This window comes from Balaenoptera physalus, assembly GCF_965194825.1.
Source record: "Balaenoptera physalus genome assembly, chromosome: 16".
NCBI classification, from domain to species: Eukaryota; Metazoa; Chordata; class Mammalia; order Artiodactyla; family Balaenopteridae; genus Balaenoptera; species Balaenoptera physalus.
Window position 1 is genome coordinate 76,568,889 of NC_138898.1, and position 18,572 is coordinate 76,587,460.

Sequence of the window (18,572 nt, forward strand, 5' to 3'; positions counted from 1 at the left end):
TCCCAAAGATGGCGCCCAAAGAAGTTAACCCGCGAAGCTTGTGGCCCATCCCAAGAGCAATTATACCCCGGCCCCGCCCTCGCAGTCCCAAGAATCAGGCTGAAGCAACGGATTGAAAACTGTATTTACAGGACAAGCAATTACACAAGGATTTAAAAAGAGAAAAAAAAAGGCAGAGTGATGAGGGGAGCCGGCAGTCAGGAGGGCCCGCAGCGCTGGCCCGCGGCAAGACCCAGGATGTTCGCCTGCAACACAGGAGGCAAAGGGAGAGCAGCGTTAGGGCCGAGCAGGGCACAGGCCAGGGGCAGGAGGGGGCCCGAGTCTCATGAGCTCACCTTCAGGAACGACTCCATCTGTTTCCCGGATATGCCCTCCACGCGTTCCAGGTCCTCCACCTGGCAGGACAGCAGCGATGGGGAAGGGGTCTAGGGAGTGCCAGGCTTCCCCCACCCAACTCCATTCCGGGGCTGTCCTCCCTGGGTCATTACCTGGCTGAAGGGCCCGTGGAGCTCTCTCCAGCCCACGATGAGCTGAGCCTTCTTTTGGCCAATGCGCTGCAGGCTGCGCAGATCCCGGGCTGACCCTTCATTCAGCAGATCTAATATTTTTTGGCGCCCATGGGCCAGTAGCTCCGGGCTGATCTGTAGCTCCCAGCAGTCCTCACCCCTCTCCTCCGGCTCTGAGGCATCCAGGGACTCCAGCTATGAGGCAGGAGGAGGTGAGTGACAGAAACAGCAGTAACAGCAGTAAACCACTCTGGACTCCTCTGCCAAGGATAGGAACCTAACAGCACCTACCTCCCCGCCCTCCCCAGCCTCTTTCCCTCCTGTCCAGTGTCTGTCCCAAAACCCTTCCGTCTGCTCACTCCCTGGGTTGATTCTCATTTTATCCGACTTGTGAAAGAGTAGAATAGTGTTGCTGTGAAGATCAAATGAGTTAATGAATGTAAAACACACAGTGAGCTCTTAAATCTGGTCCCTCATTTCTAAAAGGAAAGAATAAGCTCTTTCACCCCTAGGAAAGCACATAGAAGGTACTCAACAAGTGACACATTCCCGATGTCATCTCAGTTTTTAGGTAGGTCTTTCAGTGTTGTTTCATTTCTTGACTATTTAGGCTGTTTGCCTAAATGGGCTCTGAAGTTTGTAGAGGGCAGGACCCAGGCTGCACAGTGTACCTAGTAAGTAGCTACTGACTGAGAGTAAGAGCCAGCACGAAGAAAGGAAAGTAACAGGTGATGGACACCCACCCCACTAAGTACATTCATATTACTGCATTTCATCCTAAATGCCCTGTGAGACATCACTGCATTCAGAGGGTAAGCAACTTGGAAGAGCTGTAAATAGCTGATAAGTGTTCTGACAGGCCATGTAACTCTTTGGCCAGTACTCTTCCCATTAGAGCTCTCTACCCCTTACTTCTCCTGGGTTCTAGGTAAAGACTAAGCCTTCGGCTACTCTCACCTTTCTCTTCCGGCCTTTCTTCTTCAAGATATGGATCTCGGCACTTGGGTATGCTGCCTGCTCCTGAACTGAAAGCAAGAATTGTGAGCTGGAATCACAGCAGAGGCCACTCTTCAGCCCCCCTGGTAGCCACTTGGTTCTTCCATTACTGATTCCCCAGTTCCCCTCCAGCCTGAGTTAATCTTCTTTTGTTCTATTTCCACACGACCTTTCTTATACCTTATTTGAAACTAATCTCAGTTGGTCTTTCATGATAATCAGTCATGCACTGGTCAGTCTACCCCATGGTACTAAATGCCCGAGAGCAGTGCACCCAGCTCTTATTTCACATCCTCCTCCCCCTTCCCATGGTGGGAGGACATGAGTGACATGAGGACAGCTGCTCCAAACACCTCCTTCCTTCTAAGATCTCTGTTATCTGGGCCCTCCTGGCCGCCAGAGCCAAACTTACTCAGTTGTAGGGGCATCACCACAGCCTTTTTGAGGGGCTTAGCCACTGTGACTGTGCGGCGGGCAAGGGGTCGGAGCATTGTGGGAGAGTAGTTCTCTTTCTCCTTCGGGTCTGCAGCCTCCTGGGCCAGCACCTTGGCTTCCAGTTCTTTTTGCTTCATCTTAAGCCTCTGTTAGAAAGGATCAGGGAGAGATATGACCCAGCACCAACTTTAGGGCAGTAGATTAGGACAGTGAGTGTTCAGGGCTCTGAGGCCTTAAAAGGGCAGGGCGAGGACCAACCGGAGAAATTACCAGGAGACAGCTGGAGCCCAATGTAATTAAGGGCTTTCTAGTGATCAGGGCTGTCCAGAGGTGGAACAAGCTTCCTTGTGAAATACTGAAGGGAAGTTCAAGCAGAGAGTCCTCACTTAATATGAACTGAGATTTAGGAAATAGCAATGTCTTGCATTTGTACTTTTACCTGGAATTTTGTTTTTCTCTCACCTCCTCACATCTGACCTCAATTATTTTTCAAAGTTCAGCCATGTTAAGGACATTCAAGCAGAAGCTGGAGAACTGAGGGATTCCAGTGTTGGGTGAAAATTGGATGCTGGTCCAGCCTTTCAGTGTCCTTCCCTATCTGAAGATCCTCGGGCTGCTTCTCAAGGCCAGTAGGAATCCCAGCCCCAACCCCCAACACTTACCTCAATTTCCAGATCCTTCGCCTCCACTGTCTTCATAAGCACCATCCGCTCTCGCCTCGGGGTGCTCAGCAGAGGGGTCCCCTGGCTCCCCTGGGAGCCCAGCAGACGGTCCAAGCTTAGAAGGCGCTCCACCATAGCTGGGTCCATGCTACTTAGCTTCTGTAGGGGGCTGAGCAGACAAAGAGGTTACTCCCCACTTACCTCTTCTCTCATCACCCTCTCCAGCCGCAGATTCCTCTCATCCTGCCTTAACTTGGTGTTTCTGTGGTTCCAGAACCCTGGTGTTAACCTGCTAGGCAACCCTGAACAAGTCATCGAGACTCTCTGGGTGCTGTGCCTTCTTCAGGCGAAGGGGGGTTGATCACTACCTACCCAAGTAACTTCTCAGGGATGCCAGGAGATCAGATGAGAAGAAGCATTTAATGAACACCTGAGTGGCAGGTGTTCATGGGGTCTAAGACATCAGTGCCCTGCCCTGAAGGCACTCACTGTCTAACAAAGTAAGAGACCGTGATAAGGTGACAGCAAGGGCCAGGAGCCTGTCCATTTGGAGGGGCAGTCGGTGAAAGATTCACAGAGGAGGTCATCTTCAGCAGGGCTCTGAAAACCTTCACCTCAAATGCCAAGCCTTTCTCCTGTGAGCAGTAGGAAAGGCCCATTCAAATAGAGTCCTGACTTAATCTGAACATGATAATGCCTAACATTTGTTCCTTCTGTCTGGAATTTTTCCCCTCACACCTGATCTCAATTATCATTCAAAGTCAGTTTGATGCCCCCTTTCCCATGATGCCAGCTTGATTGTATATCTTCTTTCCTACACTGTGAACTAGCTCCTCGAGGACAGAGACTCTCCTGTTCTTTGTGTATAAGTGCCTAGAAGAGCAGGATCAGAAAATACAGGTGAACACAGAAGTCATTTCTTCCTTCCCGGCTCTCACAGAACAAGAGGATCCTCCTTCCTTATTGTGCTCTGTACTATCGACCTTGCATCATATACTGATGTTCCCATCTTGCTTCCTCTACTGAAACTTGAGCTCCCTGAGGTCAGGGTCCGTCTAGGTCTGATGTGCCCCATTCTCTGAGATTACCCAAGGTGCCTATCTGACAGAAACCTTGCCTGTTTCACACATAATACAGATGTACGGGTGTGTATGTTTCTCTGAGTCTGTACACATAGGAGAGGGGACTGCTGACAAATGGCTTAAGAAGGACAAGATAGAGAGATGGGGTTCCAAGTGAACACAAGCACCAACCACCTTTTTATGTATGCCATCCTTCCTTAACTACAATAGTCCCCTGGGGCAGACTGTGCACTAATCCTTGGCCACCTCAGGTCACCTCTAGTCTTAGGACTTATAGAGTTTAGAGAAGCTTTATTTGGGCTAGGGGTAGAAAAAGGACAAAGTTCAAACTGCAGCTGGATCCTTGAAGGGCTAGGTGGCCAGACACAGAAAGCAAGACCACTAAACAGGGGTGACCTGAATATTAGTGCATACTGGGCCATGAGGTGGGGCTATCAGAACCAGGGAAGGAGGCCACACACCTCCCTGGTTTAGAGAGGCTTTGTTCGGATTGAGGGTAGAAGCAGGGCAAAGTTAGGACAGCAGCTGACTCCATGGAAAGTCACAGAAAGGTTGGACTCTAACATACAGACTGAGTCTCCATGAGACATCTCTCTTCATCTCTTATCTCCTTTGCTTTGCTCTTACCCTTGGGACCTGAAAGACCGGGTCCTCATTACTCCTTGAACCAGAAGCAAAAGTACTCATCCTTGAAACATCGGTGCCAAAATGTGAGATTTTGCTGACTGCCTAAAGGGGTTGGAAAACAGAAAGGCGGGGCTAGGAGCTCAAGGAGGAGCCTCCTTATGGCCCCCAGCTGCAGCGTCAAGGCTGGAGGTTGATCTTAGCACTTCAGTGAATTCAGTAGAGTAGGATTTTGGGTGAATCCAGTGGAAGAACAAGTTTACAGCTCAAGGATCCGACAGGCTAAACCCAATGCTACTCTGCACCCAACCCAGACACAACAGGAAAGGGAATATGCCCAAGACCCCTCCCTCTCTGCTCACCTGAGTTTCTGGGAGGCAGAAGATGCTGCTGCTGGGGGTTCAGGGCTCCCAGTCTCCTCTTCCTCAGGGCCTCGGGCTCTCTTTGCTTCTGATGGGCCTAGCAGTTCTTTCTTAGACAGTTTAATAGGTGCCAAGACTAGGGGAAGATGGCAGGGTAGGGGAAAAAGGGGGTGTCAACTTCTTTGCTGATGCTTGGTGGATTCAGCAAACTCCCCAGTTGTCCAGACTGGGCCTTTCCACTCCTACCAACCCCAGTCCTCACCATGAAGCTGTAAGCTCTCATTGGTAAAAGGCCGATTGATCACCTCCTTGGACCTGGCTGCAAAGTTGAGTGCAGAGACTGTGTCTAGGTAGAAGCGTCTCTCAGGGGCAATGTTGGCGATCAGGATGCTGTGGGCCGAGCCACCCAGAGAGTCCTGAGGGACGGGGATGGGGCAGGGTGGGTGGGTCAGAAGCCCCACCTTCCCCTTCCCTGACTGCTGTCCCCCAACACCCCAGCAGGCCTGAGAACCCCCTTCTCTAGCTCCTTTTACCCGAGATGGGAGGCCTGACCTGCAACAGGCGAGTAAGCTTGCTGTCCCGGTAGGGCACCCGAGGGAGGCCCTGGTTCAGCGCATCGACCACCTTGCCCAGTACAAAGAGGGAGGTGTTGATGGCTCCACTCTCCTTCAGCCGCAGGCCCTTGTTGCCTGTGCGCCGGTTGTCCTCTGAGCCAGCCAAGTCAATCAGGTAGAGTTTTCCCTCCCGCTGGCGAAATGGGGCCAAACGTTCCCGCTGATCCACCTGGGGGTAAGAGCAAGGGCTCCAGTTTAGCTCAGGCTTCAGGGGCTTCCCAGGTCCTCACCCCTGTCAGTGGGTCTCACCTTAACCAGGAGCACAGCGTGACTGCGGGAGGAGCGCTGGTTGAGCCGGGTGGCTCCTACTGTCCGATTTCGACTGGCTGGCAGGAAATGCCGCTCAAAATCAGCAAAGCTAGTGATGGGCTTCTGCGTGAGGCCCGGAATCAGGATGTTTCCTCGGCAGTCTTCTCGGATCACCAGGTCTCCTGATGAAGGTTCCAAGAGGTCTAATACCTGTTTGAGCAGTGGGAGGCAGGGCCAATCCTCCAGTTACAGGCTGCTTACTTCCTGGCTATTGGGCTCCTTTTCTCTGCTGATTCTCAGAGTTGTGCCATCCACTACCCCAACCTCTGTCTTTCCAGGTCTTACGCCTTCTTGCTAGAGCAAAGCTTCATGTTCCAGAACTGGGTCTGATTTTGACCCTTTGTCTCTTCCCTCCCTGATCAGAAAGGGGCCTCACCTTTTCCTGGTAGATCTCTAAATAGGACATAGTGACAGAGAGGGCCCATGGTCGGCCCTCAGCGCTCTCCTCCCTTGTGAGCTGTAGGAGGTCCATGAGAGCCCGGGGAATCACCCCAGGTTGCTCTGGGCTGCCCAGCATTGTGTGCGTCTTCCCTGGAAAAGGAGTGGAAAGAGCTGTGAGAATTTCTTCCCCACTCCCGAGTCCTTTCTGACCTGTAGCTGTTCTGTATCTGGCTTCCTCACCTGCTCCTGTGGGCCCATAGGCAAGCACACTGGCATTCTGCCCTTCCAACAGGTGCCTTAGGATGGGCTGCACTGATCCTGCATAGATGTCCTGCTGAGAGCTCCTCTCCCCATAGAAAGCATCAAACCTGCAGGCAGGAAGAAAGGAGGGGATTAGTGGAGGGTTCCATTCTCGCCCAGACCTAGAGGATAAAACTGGCCTCAGATTTAAGAGTCTCTATCCTTTTTCTTGCACAAAGACCTAAGAAAGCACCCACTGAACACCGTTCCATCCCAGTCTGTGTATTGGTGTTGAAACACAGAGATGAATTTGATGTCCCTGCTCTTGGGAGTTCTGCAGCCTGGTGGCATAGATAGATACCCATACTTTGCTGCAATTCAGGAAACGAAGATGAGAACGCACTAGGAGCAGTAGCATTCTGCCTGGGGAAGGAGGATTTTGCCAGAGAAGAGAAAGATACTCTAAGTATCAAAAATAGCACACAAACAAGACATGGTATGAAAGGGCAGGGTATATCACAGGATATATAGAAAGTAGTATTTGTACACCGTAATGGAGTAAAGAGAGGATGCTGCTTATGACTAGGTGAGACTCAACACACCTGTAGTCCATGCAGTGCACTCCAGTGGAGAAGCTGTGGCTAAGGCCACAGCAGGGATTAGTATAAGTGGAGTGTAGCATGTGTTAGGGGGAATGAGGTTGGAAAGAAACTGAAGCCAAATTGTCAAGGGCCTAGAACAGGGTTGGCAAACTTCTTCCATAAAAAGCCAGATAGTAAATATTTGGGGCTCTGTGGACCACACGGTTCCTTTCACAACTACTCAACTCTGCCGCTGCAGTCGGGCAGAAAGCAGCCACAGGTAATATGTAAATAAACGCGCGTGGTTGTGTTCCAATAAAGCTTTATTTACAAAAAGATTCTCGGCAGATTTGACCTGTAGACTGTAGTTTGCCACCCTCTGGCCTAGAATAACAGGCCAAGGAGGCTGAACTTTAAATCTCCAAAGGAATTTTAAAGTAGCTGCCCTTGTGAGTTCTGTCCCCAAACGTGGGTGGTTGTCTCCAACACCACCCAGCTGTAGCCTGGGTTGGCTAGCTGGTCTGTGCTCCCCCAACCCTTCCCACACCTCCCCAAGACCCGAGTTGGGGCTCCCCTGCTTACCTTCGCTGCTCCTTCCCCACTTTGTGCCTATTTCCCCTGTAAGACTGTGAACAGTAACTTGTGTCTGATTCAGCCCCCAGTCTTCCGCACAGTATCCTACAGAGAACCCATCACAGTGGGCACCTATGAACATTTCCTGAATGAACAAACGAAGGTGTGGCGAACAAAGCTGTGCTAAGGAAGGAGCAAGGATCCTGAGGAGGAAGGTCTGAGAAACTGTCTGGGCAAGTGATAGTGTGAGCAGGCCTAGAAGAGAGAGGATAGGAGGGAGAGTGGCCTGAACCTTACTGGTATTTGAGAGTCTCCTGGTGGTTCCTCCAGTTGGCAATCTCTAGAGAACAGCTGTCCAGGCCCCGTACACAGGGGGTATCATTTTCTCCAGCTGTTCCATCCACAAATGGCCGCAGTCGCACAGCTACCCTTACTCGAGCTGGAGGTGGGCGCCGGCCAGCTCCCACCTTGCTTAGCCGACAGCGACTGGCTCCTGGAAGAAGATAATTTTTAGGTGTGAAGTATGGTGGTAGCTTTGCTGAGAAGTAAGGGTAAGGGTCTTGGAGGAGGAGGTAGTTAACTTAGCTGACCCCTGAAGGATGAGTAGGGTCACTGCCAAGCATTCCAGGCAGAAAGAAAGGCACGTGCAAAAGCCTGGAGGTGTGAAAGCACGGCCCCCTTGGAGAACTGGTGAGGCAGGAGAACTGTGTGTTCTGTTGGTGAGGGCGAGCACAGAAGGGCAGGATGGAAGAAAAAGATGAATCAAATACATGGTCTCAGGCAGAGTGCAGTGGGGCGGGGTGGGGGTGGTTTGAAGGAGAGAGATTATCTATAGGCTGGTACTGTAAACCAGATCGCGTACTTAGCAAACGTTAACATTTATGAAGCACTGACTACATGCTAGGCACACTTTAATCTCCATGGTGTCACTGAGAGGTAGCTTCTGTTAGTCCCATTTTACCAGTGAAGACGCTCGTAGAGGCACAGCAGCTCTTCCAAGCACCTCAGTGTTTTATGCCTGGAGCATATTACCAGATATTGTAATAAGATATTACCTTATCTTGTATCATAACCTACATTGTGTCTTTTTGCTCTTCAGAGGAATAAGCAGAACAAAACCCCAGCATCTTAGACTAGAGACCCCCGTAACCTTGACAACAGAGGCAGGGAAGGAGGCCTGGAGGCTGGGGTCCTGCGGATACCACTGGGAGGGCTGGGGGCCACAGCTCATTTCGGGGGAAGCTCTTTCCACCCTGGCCATGCTGTGGGTGTCCCCAAGCTTGGCCTCAGTTCCTATCCCACTCAGTAAGTAGGTCCAGTGGGGTGTAGACTGTAATGTATACACAAATAACCTGGAAGATCTAGTTAAAATATGGATTTGGCTTCAGTCCCTGGGGAGATGCCTAAGGTTCTGCACTTCTAGCAACTCCCAGGTGATGCTGCTACTGCTGGTGGGACACACTTTGGTCAGTCAAGGTGTAGCAGACCAGGACCTCATGGGGTTGTTCTAGGGTTAAAAGAGTTGACATATGCCCCTATCTAAAATCAGTCAATGAACTGCCTGACCTTTCTGTGCCTTTGTTTCTTACCTGGAGTTTATTATACATATAAATACATACATACACACATATGCTCCTCGCCAAACTGTTAATGATGGTTTTCTCTCAATGGGGGATTATGTGGGTTTATTTTCTATGTTACCCAGTTCTGTAATGCTGTAATGTTTGCATTAAAAAATAATAATAATAATGACACTGTGGACATCTTTGGAAGGGATAAGGTTAAGAGGCAGCCCCCAGTCCCTTTCTGTCCCAGCTCAGTTTGCAAAGGCACTAACATGCAATCATCTATGGTAAGCTTTCTGTTTAGTTTGCTTCCCATAATTAAATCTAAGTCATTTAGCGGGGGGCTGGGGTGGGGGATTATGAATTATTTTTATCATCAGAAAACACAATTAAGATAAAACTAAAAAAAAAAAAAAAAGCTGTGAGGATTTCTGTGAGGATTGAATGGGCTGAAAAAAATCTTACGAGGAGGGTATTTCTCTATTTTATATTGGAGGATACCATACTATAACTCACAGCTAACAGCAGAATTCAAACCTAGATCTCATCTCTAAAAATTTGCTTTTAATGAGGATGTCATATTGCCTCCCTGTCATGTACCAACTGGGTACATGGGAAAGTTCTTGGTAGCTCTGACTCTCTCCTTTTTTGCTGGTGGTAGCAGCTGGTTGTTGGGAACCACAGGCCTTTCTTGGCAAGAGGCTGGCCAACACAGAAACAGCAGGACAAAAAGGTGGACAGACTAACCCTGGGAAGAACCTTATGCATAAGTAAGGTATACACATAGCAGACAGTCCATTCCAAAAACTGGGCCTCGGACTTCCCTGGTGATCCAGTGGTTAAGAATCCACCTTCCAATGCAGCGGACGCAGGTTCAATCCCTGGTTGGAGAACTAAGATCCCACATGCTGCAGGGCAACTAAGCCCTCACGTCGCAACTACTGAGCCCACATGCCGCGACTACTGAGCCCGTGTGCTGCAACTACTGAGCCCGTGCACTCTAGAGCCTGCATGCCACAACAGAAGATTCTGCATGCCACAAGGAAGATCCCACATGCCACAAGGAAGATCCCACATGCCGCAATTAAGACCCAACGCAGCCAAATAAATAAATATTAAAAAAACCAAAAACTGGGCCTCTGCTCCTTCATCTGACAAATGAAGCTAGTAACACCATTTCTCACTTTAAGGTTTACAAAGCACTTGGGAATCTAGTTTTCATTTGACCCTCATGGCAATCCTAAAAGTCAGAAGTAGAAACCTGCAGATGCACCTGTGCAGATAAGAAAGCTAAGATGCAAAGAGGTTCACTGACTTGTCAAAAAAATGTGTGCAGGAGCCTCTCCTTGCCTATCTTTCCCAGGGTTTTTTTGGTGAGAACAGAGAAAGATGGCAGATACAGAAGCACTTAAGGAAGTTCAGTGATCAATACAAAGGGAAGGGGAAGTCTGTGGTGATGAAGAAAGAGTATAGACTCTGGCTAGACAGAGCTGAATTTAAATTCCAGCTCTAACACTTATTAACTTGTGACCCTGGGCAAGTGATTTAACATCCATATGCCCCAGTTTCCTTGTCTATAAAATGGGGTGGGGAGGGCCTTGGAAGATCTTAACAAGGATTGAAAGAAGTAAAATGTCAACAGAGTAACTAGTACATAGTAAGTAGGTTGGTAATAATTCAAGGTTGGAAAAAATTCAAAGTAAGATGGCCTGGGTTCAAATCCCAGCTCTGCCACTTACAACTAACTAAATAACCTGGGGAAATGATTTTCCATTCCTGTGCAGTTTCCACACCTGTAAAGTGGGAATAAATAAAAATAACTACTCGTTGGGCTGTTAAGGCAATAATAAGGTAACTCATGTAAAAGTGCTTAGCACAGCACTGGTACTTGATAAAAGCTCAGTAAGTGTTTTATTATATATTCATCCATCTTCCAAATGAGGAAACGTCAGTATAGAGAGGTTAGCTAGGTTGCCCATAGTCAACAGCTAGCTAGTGACAGTTTCAGATGACGGTCTAACTCCAAAGTTCATTATGTGATTCCTCGGGAATTCTCAGCCCCTTCATCTTTGTATCCCCATGGGCCTTAGAGTAGGAGACAAGTTCCATCTACTAGCTGTGTGACCTTGGGAAGGCTTCTTAACCTCTTCAAGCGTTAGTTTCTCTTTTTGTTTTTGTTTTTGGATAGTTACATTTTTTTAAAAATTAATTATTTATTTTTGGCTGTGTTGGGTCTTCGTTGCTGCACGCGGGCTTCTTCTAGTTGCTGCGAGCGGGGCTACTCTTTTTTTTTTTTTTTAATTAATTAATTTATTTATTTATTTATTTATGGCTGTGTTGGGTCTTCGTTTCTGTGCGAGGGCTTTCTCTAGTTGCGGCAAGTGGGGGCCACTCCTCATCGCGGTGCGCGGGCCTCTCACTATCGCGGCCTCTCTTGTTACAGAGCACAGGCTCCAGATGCGCAGGCTCAGTAATTGTGGCTCACGGGCCTAGTCGCTCCGCGGCATGTGGGATCTTCCCAGACCAGGGCTCGAACCCGTGTCCCCTAGCATTGGCAGGCAGATTCTCAACCACTGCGCCACCAGGGAAGCCCGGGGCTACTCTTCATTGCGGTGCGCGGGCTTCTCATTGCCGTGGCTTCTCTTGTTGCGGAGCACGGGCTCTAGGCGCATGGGCTTCAGTAGTTGTGGCACGTGGGCTCAGTAGTTGTGGCTCAGGGGGCTTAGTTGCTCTGCGGCATGTGGGATCTTCTGGGACCAGGGCTCGAACCTGTGACCCCTGCATTGGCAGGCGGATTCTTAACTGCTGAGCCACCAGGGAAGCTGAAGCCTTAGTTTCTTGTTATAAAAATGACAGTGTCTACCCTCATAAGACTGTGAGGAGTCAGAGAAATAATGTACATACAATGTTTAGCACAGTGCTGGCAGTAAGTACTCAGCGATGTCAGCTATTGTTATTGTTATTATTACACTCTTTCTCTTGCTACTCACTCCCCTCAAGGCAGCAACTCACTTCTGCCCTCAGCAGGGTCACCAATGACCTCCTTACTGCTAAATCCAATAGGCAAGCTCAGTCCCCATCCTGTTTGACTTCGCAGCAGTATTCAACACCCTTGATCTGCTTTCCTTTGGGAAACGTACTTTTCCCTTAGTTTCCCTGCCACCCACCAGCTCTCTATTCACTCCTTCTCAGTTTCTGCCAGTCTTAAATGTTTTTCCTAAACTCCTTCTATCCTCTCTCTAGATCAGGGTTGCTCAATTTCTGCACTATTGGTATTGGGGGCTGGACAATTCTTTGGGGGTGGGGCCCACTGTGCACTGTAGGAAGTGTAGCACACACACCCCCTGCCCCACCAGTGTAACAACCAAAAATGTCTCCAGACATCGCAAATGTCCCCACGGGGAACAAAACTGCCCCTAGTTGAGAACCACTACTAACTGACTAATCATGGGCAAGGTCACCTGCTCTCTTGGCTTCGGTTACCACCTCAAAGCTGATGACTCCTAATTGACACCTCCACACCACAGGCTCTCCTGAACTTTGGATCTGCATTCCCAGCTGCTGCCCTGACACCTCTTCTTACATGGTTCTCAGGTATTTCAAACTCCACCCATCTTAAACTGAATCCTTCCCCGTCTCTCTGCAACCCCATCTTCCTTCTATGCTCTCTAACGTAAATAAATGGAACCAACCCCAAAGATGGGAGAGTTCTTAATTCCACCTCCTCTCTCATCTCCCACACCAGTTCTTCATTAACATCTGTCAATTCTACCTTTTTTAATGAGTCTACTTCTCTCCATTCCCACTGCACAATCTTTGCCAAGGTTGTCTTCATCTCAACAGCCTCCCAACTGGTCTCCTTGCCTCCAGTCTCATTCCCTTCCAATCATTCTCCCTCCACTTCCTTCCTTGTATCGTAAGCTCTCAGTCATAATGAATTTCCTTCAATTCCTACAACACACCAAGTTCTCTCACACCTTTGGGCCTTTGCATATGCTATTCTCTCTCCCTGGAATATCTTCCTTACCACCTCCTGCCGCCTCCCAAGCAATTGGGGTAAATCCTTACACCTTACTTCCTCTAAAAAAAACCTTCCCTTGTAAAATTACTGCCCCATTAAGGCTCTGTTAGGTGAGCCCATGGCTCTCTTTAGCTTCTCCATCCAAGCACTCATCACACTCCACTGTAACTGCATATTTGTCTGTCTTCTCCAAGTAACTGTGAACTCTGCTCACTTTTATATTCCCAATGCCAGGCACAGACTAGGCTCTCAGGGAATATTTGCTGAACAAATTAAGATCTGACTGACTGACTAACATAAAACATTGGCTTGTTCATTTCCTGTTTTCTTCATAAAAGTGGCCACTGCCATTCTTGCCTCAAAGCTCACAGTCCAGGGGAGGACAGATGGAGAGGCACATGCACACATCTGCCAATGGTAGAAGAGTCTATCCCTTTCATCATAAAAGCAACTTTGAGGTTGGGCAAAGCTAGTACTTCTAATTATTTCTCCTAATTTTCCCCTCTCCCACAATTCCCAAGCTTCATTCAACTTAACTCTTCTTTTACTGATGAGGAAATTGAGCCAAAGAGAGCATCTTTGGCCTCTCTTTACATCATAAATAAGAAATTGATCATTTGGTGGTCTTTTCGTCCCACCAAAGCCTGGCGAACTCCTATCCAACCTTTGAAACCCACTTCAAATATCACTTCCTTAATGAAGTCTTCCCAGAATACCCAAGGGTTTACTTCAGCTTCTGTGCTCCCTATAGCAGTTTATACATATCTCTCGTTGCTTTTCATGTTATAGATTTATATGGCTATCTACTGAAACAGACTATAAGCTCCTCTAGGGAAGGGACAATGTTCATTCAAGCATTTTTATGATATCTACTATGTACCAGACACAGTGGGTCTTAGAAGGGTGAGGGGGTGTTGTGCTCAGACAGCAGGAATATCATGTGCTTGGGCATAATGGTTAAGGGCAGAGGCTCTGGAATCAGACTGCTTGGGTGTGAATTCAGACCCCAATATTTACTAGTTGTGTTAACTTTGGGCAAGCTTTTTAACCCATCTATGCCTCAGTTTCTTCATCTGTAAAACAGGAACAATAATAGTAAACCACCTCATAGCGTTGTGTGGAGAGTAAATGATTCATCACCATAAAGTACTTACAACTGTGCCTGGCACCTAGCAAGGGCTCAACATGTGTTTGACATCTTACTAGATAGCTGTTTCTTCACAGGGGCTGACAAACACTAAGGTCTCAAATAAATTACTGTGGTGCCCATTATAATCACTTATCAGAATTCAGTCTACAGGAAGAGAGCAGAGCAAGATTCTGAATGTCCTAACAGCCTTTCCAACCTTAAAATAGCGCTGACTGCCAAGGCTAGAGTGTAAGGAAACAAACAGTCCCTTATTTCCCTTTTCTGTGATCTCAGCACATCCTATGCTGTCAACTCACACCCAGCTGCAGCCCGTCTGAAACTCTTACCTCTCTCAGGGATCTCCCTGCACCCAAACAACACGTCATACATGAACCCTTCCACCATACGCGCATCCAGCTCCCTTTTGTCCCTATGGTTAGAGTATTAGCTACTTTTCGGTCGCTTACTCTTGTAGTCTGAGATGGGTCATTGTCCCCATTTTACGAAGAAAACTGAAGCTCACAAGGGAAAAGTGCGCTGGGCTCAAAAGTGCGCCGGAACCAGGTCTCAACCCGGGTCTACTGATCTGCGTCGAGAGCAAGAAACAGTGAGGAGGAAGCAGCCTACGACTCCCACACTCCCAGCTCCCCCCGCCCCCGCCCCCGCGCTATTCCTGGGTCTCCCGGACAACTCGCGGAGCCGGGACCGGACTCCGACCTATCGCCCCACAAGTCTCCAGACCACGGCACCCACCCTGCCTGGGCTCGCGTACCCGAGGTCGCCGCCGCCATCTCGCGTCGCCTCCGCACCGGGACCCCCGCGTCCATCCTACTCCTTCCTTGGGCCCGCCTCTCCATTCGAATTTCCCGCTGCCCCGCCCTCTTTCCCGGGCTCCACCAATCACGGCTACCTGCCGCCGGAAGCCCCAGCTTGTGCCTCGCCCCTATTCCGCCCTCTAGGGCTCGCCTCCGGGTCCTGCAAGAAAAAGTTTCCCCCGGAGTAGAATGCATTCGCGCACGTCGGCTACGCGGCCGTTGACGTCCGGCTGGCGCTCCCGCGCAAACTCCGGAGCCCGACGCGTTGGCGACAGTGGCCGTCGGGGGAGCTGGTGAGCGCCGCCCGGCACTGGGTTCCTTTTACCGTCTGGGTTTCGAGGCATAGATTTGCGTTAAGTGTAGTTTTCGCCTCATTTTTTTACCCCTTCAAATAACTACGAATTTTGGTACGAATCAAGCAGAGGGTGATCGAAGGCACTTCATCGATTTATCCAAAAATTTCTCTGAATACAATTTTTGCTATTCTAGTGGCATAATAAGACACATTATAGGAATAAGGAAGATGTTCGCGGAAACGGGATTATTCTAAACGACTAGTAGTGGTCTTCGGTTTTACAGTTTTTTGCTTCAGAAGTTGTTTCTCGCGCTTGTGAGGCGGGAATTGTTCTGTGGGTTTGGGGACTTGCCCTCAGGACAAGTCAACGGTGCTTCAACGTCTGGTCACTAATTTAGGTCAGGACCACGCTGGCTGGATTGTGGACAATCACGTTGCACTCACCTCTTGCTGAGCCCACAGCCACTCTGGGGTGCAGAGGCCAGGTGACATTTGTGTCCCCTTACGTCGCATGTCTGAGCCAAGGAGACCAGCTCAGATGTCCTTTACTTTGTAACTCAGCACTCAACACGTCGGAGTGAGGGTTAAAGCATTGCTCGGTCTGTTTCTTAGTCAACTTCACCCTTGGTCCCATGTCCTGTGGATTTAGTCGTCTGTTAAGTAGTTCCCTATCCCTTCTGGAAGCTTAACCAGGGATGATTATCCCATCTTTGAGCTCCTGGTAGGGCCCTGATTTAGACACTATGTCCAGCCTATCAAAAAACAAATATTAGGGCTTCCCTGGTGGCACAGTGGTTAAGAATCTGCCTGCTATCGCAGGGAACACAGATTCAAGCCCTGGTCCGGGAAGATCCCACATGCCGTGGAGCAACTAAGCCCGTGTGCCACAACTACTGAAGCCCACGCACCTAGAGCCCGTGCTCCGCAACAAGAGAAGCCACTGTGATGAGAAGCCTGCGCACCACAACGAAGAGTAGCCCCCGCTCACCACAACTAAGGAAAGCCTGCGCGCAGCAATGAAGACCCAATGCAGCCAAAAATAAATAAATGAATAAAAAAAAAAAAAAAAAAAAAAACAAATATTAGACCAGTGGGTCTCAAATTTTAGGGCCTTGGAATCCCTTTGAATTCTTAAAAATTGAGGCCCCAAAGATCTTCTGTTTATATGGACTTTATTTATCCATATTTACAGTGTTAGAAATGAATACAAGTTTAAAACATGTATTAATGCACTTAAAAATTACAGAAACAAATATGTAGAGACAGAAAGTTGATTAATGGTTGCCAAGGGATGGTAAGGGGTTGATGAACTGGGACTGTTGCTAATAGGTATGGAATTTCTTTTGTGGGTGATGGAAATGTTCTGGAATTAAACAGTGGTGATAGTTGCACAACATAGTGAATGTACTAAAAACCACTAAAATGTACACTTACGAATGGTAAGTTTTATGTTATGTGAATTATATCTCCATTAAAAAAATTGCCAAAAATTACAATAACAAACCCATTACATAGAACATAGAAAACATTTTAATTTTAAAAATGACTATTTTCCGGGGCTTCCCTGGTGGCGCAGTGGTTGAGCGTCTGCCTGCCAATGCAGGGGGCACGGGTTCGAGCCCTGGTCTGGGAAGATCCCACATGCCGCGGAGCAACTGGGCCCGTGAGCTACAACTACTGAGCCTGCGCGTCTGGAGCCTGTGCTCCGCAACAAGAGAGGCCGCGATAGTGAGAGGCCCGCGCACCGCGATGAAGAGTGGCCCCCAACAGAGGCCGCGATAGTGAGAGGCCCGCGCACCGCGATGAAGAGTGGCCCCCGCTTGCCGCAACTAGAGGAAGCCCTCGCCCAGAAACGCAGACCCAACACAGCCTAAATAAATAAATAAATAAATAATAATTAAAGGTGCTAATAATTAAAAAAAAAAAAGACTTAAAAAAAATGACTATTTTCCAAAGCAAAAAAATAGTAAGAGTGGCATTGTTTTACATTTTTACAAATCTAATGTCTGATTCAAGACAAAATAGCAGGATTCTCATGTCTGCTTCTGTAGCCAGTCTGTTGTAATATCACACATCATATAACCTCTTGAAAGCTCGACAGTATACCCAAGGAAGAATGCAAGGGAAAAAGTCAAATGGCATCTCAGTTTTATTATGAAAATAATTTTGACCTTGGAGACCTCTGAAAGTGTCTCAGGGATCTCCAGAATTTCCAATACCACACTTCGAGAACTATTAGATGATTAGCAGTTTGGTCTTCCCTACACTTTACACAGGGGCTCTGCATGTTTTCACATTTGTTGCCAGTTCCCAGATATTTGGTAAGATACCTGCCAGAAATAGTGGAAAGAGCATAGGTCAGGGAGTCAGGGCTTCTGAGGTTGAAAAAATAGCTTATGTACGGGGCTTTGTTGCCAGGCCGCCTGGGGTAGAGATATTTAGCCTCTTTGTGCTTCCATTTCTTCAGCTCTTGAAAGGGAATAATGGTTGGATCTGCTTCCTAGGGATCTGCATCTGCCTGGTGGAAATTAGGATTGTTAAACAACTGATATTCAAAGAGAATAAGATAATTCCGTTCACAGTGTTCAGTTGTAGTGTGCTAGCCACTGTCTTAGGTGGTGGGGATACCATGGTGAACAAGAAGACAGATGTGGTTCTTATTTTCCTGGAGTTAATTTTTTTCATGGGGGACTGGGTGATGGTGACAGACAATAAAAAAAGAATTATAAGGGAAGGGTATCAAGATCTGCATCTGCCTGGTGGAAATTAGGGTTGTTAAACACCTGATATTCCAAGAGAAAGAAACCGTAATTTTTAAAAAAACTTCCAAACTAGATCCTTAAGTAGCAAAGGAGAGCAGAGGAAAGTTGAATCCAAGAGTTTACGCCATAAAAATTGGAAAGAGACTAGTGGATGAAGCAGATAATTCTGTCCTTCAAGCCTGGGAAGATTAAATGAGGGTCATCTGGGACAGCAGGCGTAGCAACAGTGATGAGGAAGAGAACGCGGGCTGGAAAAGAGAGAACCAGACTTGGGGGGCGAGGTGGAGAAGGAGGAGTCCTCAGATAATAGAGCACCGTGGGTGTCCAAGAAGCCATGCCAGTCTCCCCCACGTGGACACCCTTTCCTTCATTTCATGTACAATTAATTATATAAGAGCCACGGGGGGTGGGGTGGACACTACCCAGAGGAGCTCCCGGGGGTCCGGCCGAGCTGTACACAGGCCCTTTCCTAAAGGCACTGAGGTCACCTTTGGTGGCTGCTGTGCCTGGGCAAGTTTGCTGTGCTCACTGGAATGATGAGACTTGCTCTGCAGAGGTTGCCTTGAGAAGACAAAAAAGAATATTAACGTTTAAAACAAAACAAAATATTGTAATCGCTA

General features: G+C 48.3%; 1 protein-coding gene and 1 long non-coding RNA gene across 2 annotated transcripts; one reads left to right on the forward strand and one right to left on the reverse strand.

Annotated features, from left to right (window-relative positions):
• Positions 1-106: 106 nt before the first annotated feature.
• On the reverse strand, positions 107-14,929 carry KIF22 (kinesin family member 22). The gene is made up of 14 exons (XM_082428411.1): positions 14,853-14,929; positions 7,663-7,858; positions 6,212-6,339; positions 5,967-6,121; positions 5,531-5,740; positions 5,220-5,450; positions 4,930-5,083; positions 4,668-4,803; positions 2,600-2,768; positions 1,915-2,083; positions 1,464-1,531; positions 489-701; positions 336-395; positions 107-245 (listed from the first exon to the last, which is right to left on the reverse strand). The coding sequence occupies exons 1-14, from the start codon at positions 14,905-14,907 to the stop codon at positions 198-200; spliced, it is 1,992 nt and encodes a 663-aa protein (XP_082284537.1). The 5' UTR covers positions 14,908-14,929; the 3' UTR covers positions 107-197.
• Positions 14,855-17,133, forward strand: LOC309644617. Its single transcript, XR_014254521.1, has 2 exons — positions 14,855-15,188; positions 16,794-17,133. It is a non-coding gene; the product is annotated as an uncharacterized lncRNA (long non-coding RNA).
• The last annotated feature ends 1,439 nt before the right edge of the window (positions 17,134-18,572 follow it).